The sequence below is a fragment of the Gigantopelta aegis genome, chromosome 11, assembly GCF_016097555.1.
Source record: "Gigantopelta aegis isolate Gae_Host chromosome 11, Gae_host_genome, whole genome shotgun sequence".
NCBI classification, from domain to species: domain Eukaryota; kingdom Metazoa; phylum Mollusca; class Gastropoda; order Neomphalida; family Peltospiridae; genus Gigantopelta; species Gigantopelta aegis.
Genome location: NC_054709.1, coordinates 30,078,707 through 30,094,791, shown reverse-complemented (window position 1 = coordinate 30,094,791; position 16,085 = coordinate 30,078,707). Strand labels below are relative to the sequence as shown.

The following is a 16,085-nucleotide window of genomic DNA, read 5'->3' as shown; positions in this document are numbered from 1 at the left end:
ACTGGCAGACCCGACGATCGATAAACTTATGGCAGACCGGACGATCGATAAACTATTGCATGTTGCTTTGTTAACGACAACCACAAACGGGTCGGCAACAGGTGAATCATCGCATTGTTTAACCACCTTGTTCCGAAACTCACCGGTACACCTGGGGCGTCCTTTGATGTGAGCGCACGTGACGTAATCGGCAAATATAATATCTCTATCTACAGTGTGGTACACATTCCTTGTTCTTAGCAACTGGTGTGATCTACCGCCCAGGACACTTGTGACTTAGCACATGCCCTCCCCTGCCCCACCCACCCCATCTCCCCGAGATGGGACCGCTCCGGTATAGATATCACTTTGTTACCTGAACGCTGGCTGATACGAGTTTTGTCGAGCCGTTTTAACCTTTGAATCTGTTCACGTTTAAAGAAGCCAATCTGCGTCGATGTCGTGACTTTGCTGTACGGATTTTAAATCGGCACACGCCCATGGATTAAAGCGTCGTTCAGTTAGATCATGTATATTAGGCTATAGTTTAACGTCTCGGGATTGTTTTATTGTGCGTCACCTTTCTGTTTCTGCGATTCACGCTATTATAACAGCTGTGGAACTATCGTCTGCGTTTGCTTGAAAGAGGCGGGAATATTTCCAGCTAATATAATTTTATGTTACGATCGATACCGCGATGACTGGGGTGTACACGATTCTGGTTCTGTGTGTGGCTGTTGTGTTGATGTCTACAGGTGGTTTGTCGAATACGACGTCACAGGCGGAAACAACAACAACAACTACGGCGACGATAGTAACAACTACAAAATCACTAGTCACGACAGCCACGACTACGACTACGGCAGCTACGACTACGGCAACTATATCTACTGCGACAAAAGCACCAACTACATCTACTGCCACGTCTACGACACCAGTCAATAGTGAGTAGTCGCAACAGTGGATCATTATAATATACTGACGGGACGTAACCCAGTGGTAAAGCGTTGGCTTGATGCGCAGTCGGTGTAGGATCGATCCCCGTCGGTGGGCTCATTGGGCTATCTCTCTTATCAGCCAGTTCAACAAAATTGGTATGCCAAAGCCTGTGGTATGCGCTATTATGTCTGTGTGATGGTGCATATGTAAAAGATCCCTTGCTACTAATGTAAAAATGTAGCGGGTTTCCTCTCTAAGACTATATGCCAGAATTATCAAAATTTTAACATTCAATAGCCGATGATTAAAGGGACACACCCTAGTTTTTAAACACTGAAGCATATTTTTTTACTATTAGAGCCGTTTTTGATAACTGAAATCATATTTTACTTAGATTTTATTATTTAGATTATCCATTTCCGTACATTCGACGTGTTGTTTGGTCATCCTGGTGTTTTTAATATCACAAAATGCATTTCTCATATTTTTAAAAACGCACGTGCGTCTGAGAAATAACGGTTATAGAGTCGAGATTTAACCTATTTTTAGAGGGTATTTCACCATTTCAAAGTCACAGACTCATGTTTCTCTCAATTGTAACTTTATCCAAATGTGTTACAGGTTTGTAGATTAACTAAACTTAGTGTGTATTTTCACGGTCTGAAACTAGGGTCTGTCCCTTTAATAAATCAATGTTCTCTAGTGATGTCGTCAAACAAAACAAACACAAATACTGTGTATTTAGTGGAAGGTTACACCCCCGTATATAGCCAGCAGAAGCGGGGGAGGGAGGGGGGGGGGGGGAGACACTGGCTTTCCAAAGATTATGTATTGCCCAAATCCCCAATTATCATTTTGAAAGTGTTATTCCATCACACCACTGCCTGTGGGAAAGTGCATATAAAAGGTCCCATTCTGCATTAGGAAAAATGTAGCGGGTTTCCTCTGATGATTACGAGTCATAATTACCAAATGTGTAACATCCAATAGCCGATGATTAATTAATCAATCAATGTGCTCCAGTGGTGTCGTTAAACAAAACAAACGTTTTGTAGGGTCGTAGTATATACTTATTATATACGTATTATATAAAATATATATAATGTAAAGGCAAATGTGATAATTTATATATTATCCGCAAAGTGTCAGAAGCTGCTCGCTAGGTCACTGTGTCGTGGAGAGGGCGGGGCGTAGCCCAGTGGTAAAGCGCTCGCTCGATGCGCGGTCGGTCTCGGATCGATCCCCGTCGGCGGGCACATTGGGCTATATCTCGTTTCAGTCACTGCACCACGACTGGTATTTCAAAGGCCATGGTATGTACTACCCTGTCTGTGGGATGGCGCATATAAAAGATCCCTTGCCGCTAATAAAAAAGAGTAGCCTATGAAGTGGCGACAGCGGGTTTCCTCTCTCAATATCTGTGTGGTCCTTCACATGTCTGACGCCACATAACCGTAAATAAAATGTGTTTAAAAAAATACTGCTAATAATAATAATCTAAATGATAATAATACACCCCAAAAACAACAACAAACAAACAACAACAAAAAAGAAAAACCAATAAAAAAAAACCCCAACAAAACCCCCCAACAACATTAACAACACCAGAAACAACAACAACGAAAACAACACCAGCTTCTTCCGTTCCAAAGTGTTAATGTTGTGACATGTTCATATAATTATTGGAGGGGTGGGGGTTTTGTGTGTGTGTGGGGGGGGGGGGGGGCGGGACGTAGCCCAGTGGTAAAACGCTTGCCTGATGCGCGGTCGGTCTAGAATCAATCCTCATCGGTGGGTTTATTGGGCTATTTCTCGTTCTAGCCACTGCACCACGACTGGTATGTCAGAGGCTCTGGTATGTGCTATCCTGTCTGTAGATGGTGGATAAAAAGGTCCCTTGCTACTAATGATAAAACGTTTCCTCTCTAAGACTGTCAAAATGCCGGGCCCCCTACATTTTGCAACAACTATAATTTTATTATATATTAATTTTCATTTTTTTGACGATCACCCCCAAACCTCCCCCAAAGTTCCCTTGGCATTCCGCCTCATGTCATTGGGGGCCCCCTAAATGGATTTTCTGGATCCGCCACTGGTACAAAAGTACATTTTAAAAAATGAGAGAATACAAAAAAAGAAAGAAAAAAAAAGAAAAAAAGATAATGTTAGAAGTAGTAATAATGTTGATAATATAGAAGTAGCAGAGAAGGAAAAATGAACTATGACAGTAACATTTTACGTCTTTGCATTGCAACATAAATACATTTTGATAAATCTAATACAATTTTCTTTGATTTTAATGTTAATAAATTTACAAACTTGTTATAGGAAGGCCAAGAGCAATACTATTTCTTTAAGAATCGTGATAATGATGTAGGTTTACAAGTGAGTAACACTTAAGAGACGTCCATTTTATTTACCAAAACAAGTTGCTTACAGGCATGTACATTCGATTTACCTTACAGTGGCGAGTGCAATTCGACGACCTTGAAGTATAACATACTTAGTAAGACACAATCAGTTTGTAAGAAATTAGTAGATATAGAAGGAAGAAATATTTTATTTACCGCCTTGACGCCCAGGCAAAACCTGATTATTTACGGAATTATGTGGCGTCGGATATATGGTTAAGGAAGCCACACAGATCCGTGACTTTGGAAAATATCATTTCTGCTCTGTCGCCACTGATGATGGGACTACTCTTTTAATACTGTATTATACAATATTCTTTAGGGAGTATTTTATATGCATCTGACCCATAAAATCGTAGATAGCAACATACCATGGCCTTAGAATGTAAAGCTTACCAGTCGTGGTGCACCTAGCTGGAGCGAGAAATTGCCCAATGGGGCCACCGATAAGTATTAATCCCAAACCGAAGATTACATCAAGCGAGCGCTTTACCACTGGGCTACGTCTCGCCACTAAATTAAGAATAGAGACAGAGAGTTTTAGTTATCACGTTAATAAAGTTAAGGGTGGAGACAGATTATAAAACAGCCAGTTCTCTACGATTAGTAGCTTCAACAAGAAATCATTCTAGATTACGAAGCTGCTTTACATGCTGAATACTAAGTAACTAAATTAATTTGAATGTAGGTGGTTTCTCAATAATCACACGTTTAGATGTATTGTAACCCGCAAATCATTGTAGTATTGGACACTAGACAAAATAAAGTGAAATTCAACTTCAATCAGGTTACTTTTACCAAGACTACTACGGATTGTCTAGGATCATACAGTTGCATTGTGTTGTGTTTTGACCAGTTTCTATGAAAAGTGAATGTGCTATAACATCTATATTTAAATATGAAACTTCTAATTCCGTAAGATAAATAGAGAACGAATATACTACTGTAGACAGCCTGGTTATCTATTGAAAGCCTATAAATAAAACATTTGGAAGCCGAAGATGTTGCATGCTTATCTTGCAAATATATACTGAACAAAATATGAAACTTCCGCTAACTTTGCTTGAACATAACTTTATGAAAACAAACCGGGGGAATAAGTGTTATCTATGCGTTTAAAGAGTGTTCCATGGTGCATCGTGTGGTGCAAAAAATCATGGCCATAGGTTAACAGAAACTAGGAGAAATTTTGACAATCAGAGGTAGGGGTTAAAAACAACCCAAACCCACTTAATAACGGGTATGACCACCCTCTTGAATTGACCGACTGCAGTGCATCGCAGGCGCATAGAATTGACTAAAGTGTTGATTTCTGCCTGTGGAATATTGTTCCATTCCTGAATGAGCGCTTGACGCAGTTCGTTGACGTTAGCGGGTGGGTTGGGACGACCCCTCAATCGTCCCCCAAAGTTCCACTATCCCAGACATGCTCGATGGGGTTGAGATCAGGACTTTTAGCGGGCCAGTCATCAATGAAATCAAAAAAATTTGTCCTAAAAAAACTTTACAGTGTCTCTAGCTGTATGAGAGGTGGCATTAATCATGATGAAAAATCGAGATGTTGGCGTTGTTATGGAACAGAGGAATGACGTGATGAGCGAGAATGTCATGCGGTAACGTTGATAATTTTGAAAATGCCATCAATTACGACTAGTGGTGAATGAATTTACAAACTGGTTATAGACTGCCCAGAACCATAACATTTCTTCAAGAATCGTGATAACGATCTCGTTTACAAGTGAACACAACAGTCAGCAGACGTTCATTTTATCTACCAAAACAAGACGCGCACAGGCATACAATCGATCACCTTACAGTGTAAACGAAAGTCAGATTATTAAGAAAAAGGATAGAACGGTTTCCAGCGTTGGATAGGAAGGAAGGAAATGTGTTACAACGTGCCCAATTAAGACATTTTATTTACGGTGACGTGGCGTCGGACGCATCCGACGTAAGGACGTCGTGCATAGTAAACCGTTCGCCACTTCAGGGCGATTACGAACAGTTTTGCCCACTGATTCGGTTATCATGAAGCCCAGGTGTGTTAAACAGCAATAGCAGTAGCAGTGGCAGTTTAGAATCGATGGCGCAAATGCGTGTTCAGATATAGCGGTCTTGACCACGACGGGGAACATCGCGGACGTCCACGACGTGGCAAGCGTTGGTGCTTTACTGTCGTTCGAAATCTTACGCGAAGATTTCGTAATAGAGACAGAGAGTTTTAGAACTCCCAACATGCCTTGCAACGTCTTCTGTCGACATGCCAGCATTAACTCATGCCAACCGCCCGTTCACATAAATCATTCTATTCTTGGCATACTAAACATGCTACACTGTAAAAAAATTTATTTTTGTAAAAAAAATTTGAAGCGTTTTTTTAGATCACTTGACAAAAATCAGTCAGTAAGGACAATAAAAAAAATTGACCGAAATACTACTTCACAGGGACATGTACGAACCATGCATGTCTAGTCACGTGCAAATGTGAATTTCACGTTTTCGACGATTAACAGTGCAAAAATAATCGATAAAATTCATGAATCCTGATAATACAGCTCAAGGCTAATACTACCTATATAATTTCATTACACAATGAATTCTTTAACACAACAAATACTATATGTACAAATCGGATGTTTCTTTTTTTGTTCAGTGTACATCTTCAAGGCGTGCAAATGCATCAGCAATAAATAGGCGTAATATTGACGTAGGTTACAAGTATCAGTGTCATTCCACATATGCTAGTGGGAATTTTTCTATTACCTCAGTTGGTAGAGCACTGGATTTTCATATGAGGGTCATTGGTTCGAATCCCCTCAGAGGAGGTTGATTTCTTTTGTTGCATACGTAATAATGTTTTGAGATGCGATTCCACCCATAGTTACTCTTTTAACTAGTTTCTTCTCTAGCGTCATTACTCCTATTACCGGTTTCGGTAGTGTCGCGGTTAAGCCGTGGGACATAAGGCTGATAGGTACTGGGTTCGCAGCCCGGTACCGGCTCCCACCTAGGTATAAGACCATTACACCTCTTCTTTCTCACTAACCACTAACAACTAACCCACTGTCCTGGACAGACAGCCCAGATAGCCGAGATATGTGCTCAGGACAGCGTGCTTAAACCTTAATTGTATATAAGCACGAAAATCAGTTGAAAAAAAATACTTCTACTCCTAAGCATTTCCAGTGGTGCGATTTATCACTCCTGGCTTTGTGAAACACGAATTTCTGATACTTAACTGACTTGTTTATGTCACTCGTTCACTGAAGACGGACCCTCTCCTTGGTCTTAGACTAGAGTGATCTACCCATTTGTTTGCCATATGGAAATGAATGCGAGAAACTGTAGGTATGCTGTTATGCGATTAATGGCTGGGTAGCTGCTTTGTATGCTGAATTGTTACACCGGGTTTGACAGGGAAGAGGATGCAGTTAGTGAATATGTGCACTTGGTTTACACTGGGTACTGCATACTGTCCCTCGCAGCATCTTGAAGTCATGCACCATTTGTATAAAATGCACAGAAATGGGTGTGATTCGATCCCTTAGCCCACGTGTGTTTGTTTACATTGATATAACATGAAAAAGTGCTGAAGCCTAATTCACTAAACTCTCGCAACTTTGCGATCTCGCAGGGTAATGCTAAAAGATTTGCAAAGAAAATACTTTGTTGTCTAACAGAGGCTAAGAGACCTTTGTGAATTAGGTCCCTGGACAACAGGGGTCGTCCTTTTGAGTGTTCATTGGCCCCAGGCAGGTAAAGTGCCTAGTAAAATGTCAATGGCCTGGTTAAATTAATAAAAGTGCCACAGCCACTGGGGCTATATGAGACCCCGGAGTCGGTCACTGGCGAAGTCAGAGGCTGAATCCGGGGCGTGCGTGCCTGAACCCTAGTGGATAGGGGCACGTTAAATGAGTTGCCCATAGCCCATAGAAAACATAGTGTAATTAACTGTGGTCTGAGACCACTTGCTTGTGACCAATGTCGGTGTGATCTCTACTCGTAACAGAACATGCACCTTTAAGAAGAACGTTTTCAAATTGATTTTCTATATTTTGGACATTCAAAACTATGGAATGTAGAGGTTCATGTTCGAAATCTTCAACTTACTATTAAAAATTAAATTATAGTGATAAGAAGGTTTATACAATTTCAAAAGAATATGTACATAATACAACAGAAATTTAAAATATAACCAAACACCATGTCAGGCGACATAAAAATACATATTTAATTTTTTTTAAACAAACAAAAACCCCAACAACAAACAAGCTACTTCCGTAAAGAATTCAATGAAACATTTTCTAGAAAATCAGACACATGCTATTTGTGTAACGACTACGTTTGTAAACTATATTTGAAATATGGATTTTCCTCACTTCTTTTTTCCCATAGATGTTCATGTTGCCATTTTCTGTTTAATTTTTCATTCAAGCCTATGCTGCAATTTAATTTGATATAGATACGTTTTAACTGATAATATTATTAAAATTAAAAAGTTGGTTTTGTTTAACGACACCACTAGAACACATTGATTTATTAATCATCGATTATTGGATGTCAAACATTATTTAATTTTGACATATAGTCTTAGGGAGGAAACCCGCTCTATTTTTCCATTAGTAGCAAGGGATATTTTATATGCACAATCTCACATACAGGATAGCACATACCACGGCCTTTGATAGACCAGTCATGGGGCACAGACTGGATGAACCCATCTGTGTATTGACTATTGATTTTGCTCAATGCAATTTATATCCACGTGTGTATATCAGGGAATATTTTGCTTTCAAAATCTTGATTAGCGATAATCGTAGCCAATTCAAAATTGATTAGCACCTAATGTTTAATGTTTTAATATTTTGTAGCGATGTGTGAAAGTTGTGTAGCGAATGGCGACGCGATACTGAACACAAGGTTCCCCGTATATAGTGAGTTACTATATTATGTAAGGTGGTGATTTCAGAACCCAAAACTCTAACATTATAAACGAATGTTTTTTTTTTTAATATGACGTAAAATTGCAGGGCCGTCTTTATATCTTATTTAATTTTTTTTACCTCTTAATTATTTTCGTGCTTATTTCCAATTAAGGTACAGGCATATGTATATGCTTGTGTGTGATGTGTGTATATGATATACCTGTATATGTATATGTCTGTATGTGGTGTGTGTATATGATATACATGTATGTGTATGTGTATGTGTATGTGTATGTGTATGTGTTTGTTCGATGTGTGATGTACCTGTATATGTATGTGTTTGTGTGTGTGTGTTGTGTGTATATGTGATATAACTATATTCATATGTATGTGTTTGTGTGATGTGTGTGTTTGTTTGTTTGTTTGTGTGTGTGTGTGTATGTGTGTGTGTGTGTGCATGTGTGTATGTGTGTGTGTTTGTGTGATATGCCTGCATATGTATATGTTTGTGTGTGTTTTATGTACGTTTATGTGATGTGTGTATATAGAATGTGTGAATGTATAAATGTTTGTGTATAATGGATCTGTAATTATAGCGTGTGTATTTAGAGTATCAGTATGATATCAGGTTGGCGTGGCGTGTATTTCCTGTGCGTGTTACAGTATTAATAACAGTATTAATAACAGTACTTACTGGCACAGGACGACAAACATATACAATAGCAACAGCTGGCCGGTGCTCTTTTTGCATTACGTTTTATAACAATTGCATGTAGCCGTCAACACAGAATATCAATATACAGTGAGACACATGTTAAACGGACATTACAACACGCGACATAATCATGAGATTAAACGCATCACAATAAACAAACTTTCCCTCTCAGAAGGTAGTACTAAACCAAATAACTTCCGGCTGGGTCAAAGTGCGAGGTGCACCGAACTTTTGATAGAGAAGTGAACACCACAAGTCCTGTGATTGGTTATAAATGTGAGTGTGTTGGTTGTAAAAAATAATAGTTTCATCTGGGTAAAAAAAAATTGCAATTTTATTTCATCTAGTACCAATGTATCAAGTAGCCTTGTGCTTGAAACATGTATGGGGTACCTGTAAAAAAAAGTACTCGAATTTTGTGCGAAACTAGGGTAGTCATAGACGCTACCCGTTATCTCAGAAACGAGCAGCTTGACCCCCATTTTTTTCTGATTCACTTTAAGTGTGAGGGGTGGTAGTATTTATATCCGTGGCGTTTATGTCGGTTGATACGTTGCAGGTAGGAGTTTTAGCCACATATGTTACTATTGTCGTCTATGGGATTTGATTTGGTAGTATACACCCAGAAACATACAAACACGCTCACACACACGTTCACAGACACATACGTTCACACATACACACACACACACGTATACGCATACACAGGCACGCACACACAAGTACACACAAATAACCACACACGGTGACGGAGAGAGAGAGAGAGAGAGAGAGAGAGAGAGAGAGAGAGAGAGAGAGAGAGAGAGAGAGAGAGAGAGAGAGAGAGAGAGAGAGAGAGAGAGAATATACACACGCACACTACAATACGTACCTGCGATATTTGCATTCTTACGGCTCTTTCCACTTTCTTTTAACACAACTTTAGAATGTGTCTATTGAGGTGAATCACCCATTATTCCTTTACTTTGTTTGCCACTTACAGCTGATATGTGTTTCACGCAGACATATGCGTACGAGACAGGGGGCAGGGGGTGGAGGTGCAGGGCAAGTGCTCCCCCCACTGCAGGAGCAAAACCTCAAATTCGTGCAAAAATCATACAGATATTTGAGCAAAATGTGCTAACCCGATACCTTTTCACCATGTATTTCCATCATTCTACCCTCAGAATTAGTTATAATCCACTTAAAAATGCGTAGAGATTCGTTTGCAACATTATATACCTGTTTAGTAATAATGCTAATATAATTAAATGATTTTTCCAAGATTCGTGCATTCTCGTTTAATTCTGGCAAAAGCCAGCCTGCACCCCCTCCCTTACCAAAAAATGGGTGCCCGTACACCTATGCACAAAGAGATTTGTCAAACATTCTTCTTTCATTCCGAGGCGCTCAGTTCATAGGATCGAAACTCGCCGGTGGATAGATTGAGCCCCCCCCCCCCCCCCCCCCCCCCCTCCCAACCAATGCCCCACGACTGGTATATCAAGGGCAGTGTTATGTGCTGTCCTGTCTGTCATAAATTGCATGCATATAAAAGATCCTGTTTTTTCTATTGGAAAAATTTAGCCGATTTGTCAGAGTTATGAAATATTTGGCATCCAATAGCCGATGGTTAATAAGTCAATGTGCTCTAGTGGTGTCGTTAAACAAAACAAAAGTGAACTTAAACTTTTTGTGGAGAATATTAATGTTTGTACAAACAAATTTTCATTAACTGATTTTTGTGCTTATATCCAATTAAGGTTCAAGCACGCTGTCCTGGGCTGTCTGTCCAGGACAGTGGGTTGGTTGTTTGTGGTTAGTGAGAGAAAAGAGGGTGTAGTGGCCTTACACCTACCCATTCAGTCGTTAAAACTCTCTCTGGATGAGAGCCGGTACCGGGCTGCGAACCCTGTACCTACCAACCGTATACATGTCTGATGGCTTAAGTTTGGATTGCCTGAATGATTCTAGAATTTTACCTCCTGATAATTTCGTGCTCTAGTTGTGTCGTTATTGTTGAATACAATAAGTGTCTGTTTACTGGAGGTGTCCGATTCATCAGGTCTAACTGTGTTTGTGTAACATCAGAAAACAGGCAACACATTCGGCCTCAGTGGTGTAGTGTTTAAGCCATCGGTCTTAAGACTGATAGATACTTGGTTCGCATCCCAGTACGGGCTCCCAGCCAGAAGCGAGTTTTGAAGAGACTGCAGGCGCGTTTGCAGGGGCATGTCTCGACTCCCCTATAAAATTCGCTCACAGTCTAGTACCCCCCTGCTAAAAGTTTTGCAAACGTGCCTGGGACTGTCCTGAGTAGAACTATTGTAAGACGTTTGTTTCCCAGCGACAGTCCAGCCAGTGCACCACGACTGGTACATCAAAGGCCGTGGTATGTACTACCCTGTATATGGGATGGTGCATATAAAATATCCCTTGCTGCTAATCGAAAAGAGTAGCCCATGAAGTGGCGACAGCGGGTTTCCTCCCTCAATATCTGTGTGGTCCTTAACCATATGTCCGACGCCATATAACCGTAAATAAAATGTGTTGAGTGCGTCGTTAAATAAAACATTTCCTTCCTTCCTTCCTTCCCAACGACAGAGCACTTTAATCACTAAAATTATATAGGAAATACATTTCTTTGTTCAGAATAGGGCGGGACGTAGCCCAGTGGTACCGGCCTCGATGGCGTCGTGGTTAGGCCATCGGTCTACAGGCTGGTAGGTACTGGGTTCGGATCCCAGTCGAGGCATGGGATTTTTAATCCAGATACCGACTCCAAACCCTGAGTGAGTGCTCCGCAAGGCTCAGTGGGTAGGTGTAAACAAACTTTACTTTTTTTTTCAGCCCAGTGGTAAAGTTTGTTTTATTTAACGACGCCACTAGAGCACATTGATTTTTTATCTTATCATCGGCTATTGGACGTCAAACATATGGTCATTCTGACACTGTTTTTAGAGGAAACCCGCTGTCTCTTTTTACGACAGGCAGCAAGGGATCTTTTATTTGCGCTTCCCACAGGCAGGATAGCACAAACCATGGCCTTTGTTGAACCAGTTATGGATCACTGGTCGGTGCAAGTGGTTTACACCTACCCACTGAGCCTTGCGGAGCACTCACTCAGGGTTTGGAGTCGGTATCTGGATTAAAAATCCCATGCCTCGACTGGGATCTTAACCCAGTACCTACCAGCTTGTAGACGCGCTCGCTTGATGCGCTGTCATTGTGGGATAGGTTGCTGTCGGTGGGCCCATTGGGCTGTTTCCGAGCGATAGAGCATTTTAATCACTAAAATTACATAGGAAATACATTTCCTTGTTCAGAATAGGGGCGGGACGTAGGCCAGTGGTAAAGTGTTCGCTTGATGCGCTGTCAGTCTGGGATAGATTCCCGTCGGTGGGCCTATTGGGCTATTTCTCGTTCCCGCCGGTGCTCCACAACTGGTACATGTATATCAAAGGCTGTGGTATGTGCTATACTGTCCGTAGGATGGTACCAATAAAAATACCTTGCTACTAATGGAACATATAGCGGGTTTGCTCTCTAGGACTATATGTCAAAATTACATGTTTGACATCCATTAGCCAGTTATTAATAAACCAATGTGTTCTAGTCGTGTCGTTAAACAAAACAAACTTGAACTTTTAGCTTTTTGTTCAGAATATTATACATATACATACACATACACATACACATACACATTACACATACACATATACATGTATATATATATATATATATATATATATATATATATATATATATATATATATATATATATATATATATATATATATATATATATACATATACATATAAAAGAAGAAACGCAAAACCACATTGTCGTAACATTTGGAGAATTGATTTAATTATTGAATGGTGAGTCCGATAATTACCAAATGTTGCAGGATTGTTCACAATTCACTCTAGTCCATTGTGAGTAAGTGATAGGACAAACCACCAAGGTCAAGGTCATCTGGAGTCAATACCGGGTGTGGCCTCCGCGTGTGTTGACAACTGCCTGGCACCGCCTGCCCATTGAAGCAACCAGAGTACGGATGACGTCCCGGGGGATGGTGGCCCACTCGGCCTGCAAGGCTGCTGCCAGCTCGGGCAGGGTCTGGGGCTGTGGTTGTCGCTGTCGGAGGCGTCGGTCCAACTCGTCCCATAGATGCTCAATTGGGTTCAAATCCGGTGATATCGATGGCCAAGGAAGGACATTAATGTTGTTGTTCTGTAGGAAAGCCGTTGTGAGACGTGCTGTGTGAGGCCTGGCGTTGTCATGTTGGAACACTGCGTTGGCGTTGGCCATAACTGGAACGATGTGTGGCCGGAGGATCTGGTCAATGTAGCCTTGTGCATTCAGGTTGCCCTGCACGTGGACCAGGTCAGTTCTGCCAGTGTGTGAGATGGCTGCCCACACCATGACACTACCCCCGCCGAATCTGTCCACTTCCTGCACGCAGTTTGCCGCATAACGTTCACCACGACGCCTATACACGCGACATCTTCCATCATGACGTCGGAGCAGAAATCGGGACTCGTCACTGAACCACACCTGTCTCCATCGTAGTTGAGGCCATTGTCGATGAATCTGGCACCACTGCAGTCGGAGTCGACGGTGTTGTGGTGTTAAGATGACACCTCGAACTGGACGTTTGACACGGAATTCCTACCTCACGTAGGCGGTTCCGTACGGTCTGGTCGGATATCCTGCGCAAACCTGGTATTGCTGCGGCTGTGGAGGTGGCAGTAGTCAATCGTTCCCGAAGGTGGCGTACCCGGATGTAGCGGTCCTGCCCGGGGGTAGTGACCCGTGGTCGACCGGATCTAGGGAGGTCACGTGTTGATCCATGTTGCTGGTAACGGTCCCACAGTCTGGAGATGGTGCTTGGGGACACATGGAATGCCCTGGCAACGGCCGTTCTGGATTCGCCTGCGTCTAGTCGGCCGATGGCATTGTTTCTCTGCGGTTCACTGAGACGTGGCATGTTCTGGATTGTCAACTGTCGGCCAGATACAGAGGCCAGGCAAGCGAACACCCTGCACTTTTATACTGTCGGTGTTCATGTTGCACGTGCAGACAACGCACGTGCAGTGGTGACATGGTTTGCACGTGTCTGCGTTTTTGCGAATATTCACATTTTGGAACTTTATTGTACAGTAGCTGCGTTTTATCGAATGTAACCGTGGGAATGTGTTTGGGACATGCAATGACCTTATATTCACAAAGCATGAACCGGTAGGAAACATAAAATCGAGTTATAACCCATTTGTACCCTTTTGCGTTTCTTTTTTTGAAGAGTATATATATACAAGGTATTTCCTATCGCCCGAATGATTCTATAAGACGAGAGTAAATTTTACCTGCTAATAATTTTGTATGTTCGAACATAGGCGTACGGGCTCTCGTTTTTGCAGGGGTTGGGTTGGGGGTGGGGGTGGGATGAAAGGGCAGACTGGCTTTTCCCCCGAATTATACGAAAATGCCCAAATCTGGGTAACAACGTTTATTCATATTAACATTACTACCAAATATCTATATAGGATTGCAAACGAACCACTACGCATGTTTTACATGGATTACAACTAATTTTAAGCGTAGAATGATAAAAATACAAGGTATAAAGGCCTCAGGTTATCACATTTTGCCCGAATATCTCTGTCGTTTTTGACCGAGTTTAAGGCATTTGCTCCAGCACTAGAGTTTAGGGCCTCCACGAGTCCTAAATATTGGACTAGGGTACTCGAGGGTCAAATTCGACCCGGGCCTGAGTACCCGACACTTACACTAGATGATAATGAGACTAAGGAATAAAGTAAAACAGCATTATCTATCTTATTTCCAGTGCTGAACATGGATGTCAAATCATATCATTGTATTGCATTCCATACATTCGATTTTTGTTTTCCCTCCATGTCTTATAATGTAACCGGCGGCAAATATATGGCAAAATGCCGTACAAATATAATTAAATGAGAGTGCTCTTCCTTGCACGGGTACTCGAGTCCTGTTAACGGACTCGAGTCTTGCTAGACTCAGCCCGTGCCCGAGTACTCGACTACTCGTGGAAACCCTTACTAGGGTTGTAGTCGGTCCCGCCCAAAACATGATATCGTGTTGTCGTAAACGGAGAAGCGACAGCTGGTTGTGGTTGACAGGGTGCACACTTTATCACCTGACGTGAAAGCACACAATAATTACTGTAACGGCGTCCGGGATTTTAGATAGAGAATACCACAGCGTGGGGCATCACGATCGTTCACTTTAAAGGCAAACGAATCTAAAATATTTCTTCTGGTGCAAACGAAACTAAAATATTTGTTCTGAGGCAAACGAAATTAAAATATTTGTTCAGAGGCAAACGAAACTAAAATATTTTTTTCTGGTGAAAACGAATCTGAAATATTTGTTTAATTAAAAGTTTGTTTGTTTTGTTTAACAACACCACTAGAGCACATTGATTTATTAATCGTCGGCTATTGGATGCCAAACATTTGGTAACTTATTAATTTATAAAGACCGCCTAATCTTAAATTGTTAATTAAATTTTAAAAGTAATTTTTTTTCTTCAAAATATACCTCAATTAATTTGTGAACACGGACCCAGAGAAAAATAGCCCCAAGTTTCACAACTATCTGATCAAAACTCAAGGAGAAGATCGACTTTTATATGTTCAATTGAAATTATATAAAATAACACCATTAATTAATAATTAAAAAAACTGTTGTTGTTGTTTTAACAACACCACTAGAGCACATTGATTTAGTAATCACCGGCTACTGGATGTGAAACATTTGGTAATTTTGACATAGAATCTTAGAGAGGAAACCCACTACATTTTTTTCCCATTAGTAGCAGGGATCTTTTATATGCACCATCCCACAAAGAGGATTGCACATTCCACGACCTTTGATTTACCAGTCGTGGTGCACTGGCTGAAACTGAAAATAGACCGACGATACTTGTTCAAAGGCCATTCACAAGAATTATAAAGATTTTCACAAGAGTACTATTTCTATGCGGGGCGGGGCATAGCCCATTGGTAAGGCGTGTGTCTGATGCGCGGTCGGTCTGGGATCGATCCTCGTCAGTGACCCATTGGGTGATTGGGTAATTAACTAATTAATTA

The 16,085-nt window shown here is 41.2% G+C and overlaps 1 protein-coding gene across 2 annotated transcripts in view; it reads left to right on the top strand.

The window, feature by feature from the left end:
• Positions 1 to 201: 201 nt before the first annotated feature.
• The window catches only part of LOC121385466 (neurogenic locus notch homolog protein 1-like), a 63,724-nt gene continuing 47,840 nt past the window's right edge, over positions 202 to 16,085 (top strand). The window contains exon 1 of one of the 2 annotated variants that reach the window (XM_041516163.1): positions 202 to 923. In XM_041516163.1, the coding sequence (XP_041372097.1) occupies positions 677 to 923 (247 nt within the window). In that variant the 5' untranslated portion in view covers positions 202 to 676. The remainder of the gene's footprint in view (positions 924 to 16,085) is intronic. The other variant, XM_041516161.1, reaches the window with a different exon arrangement.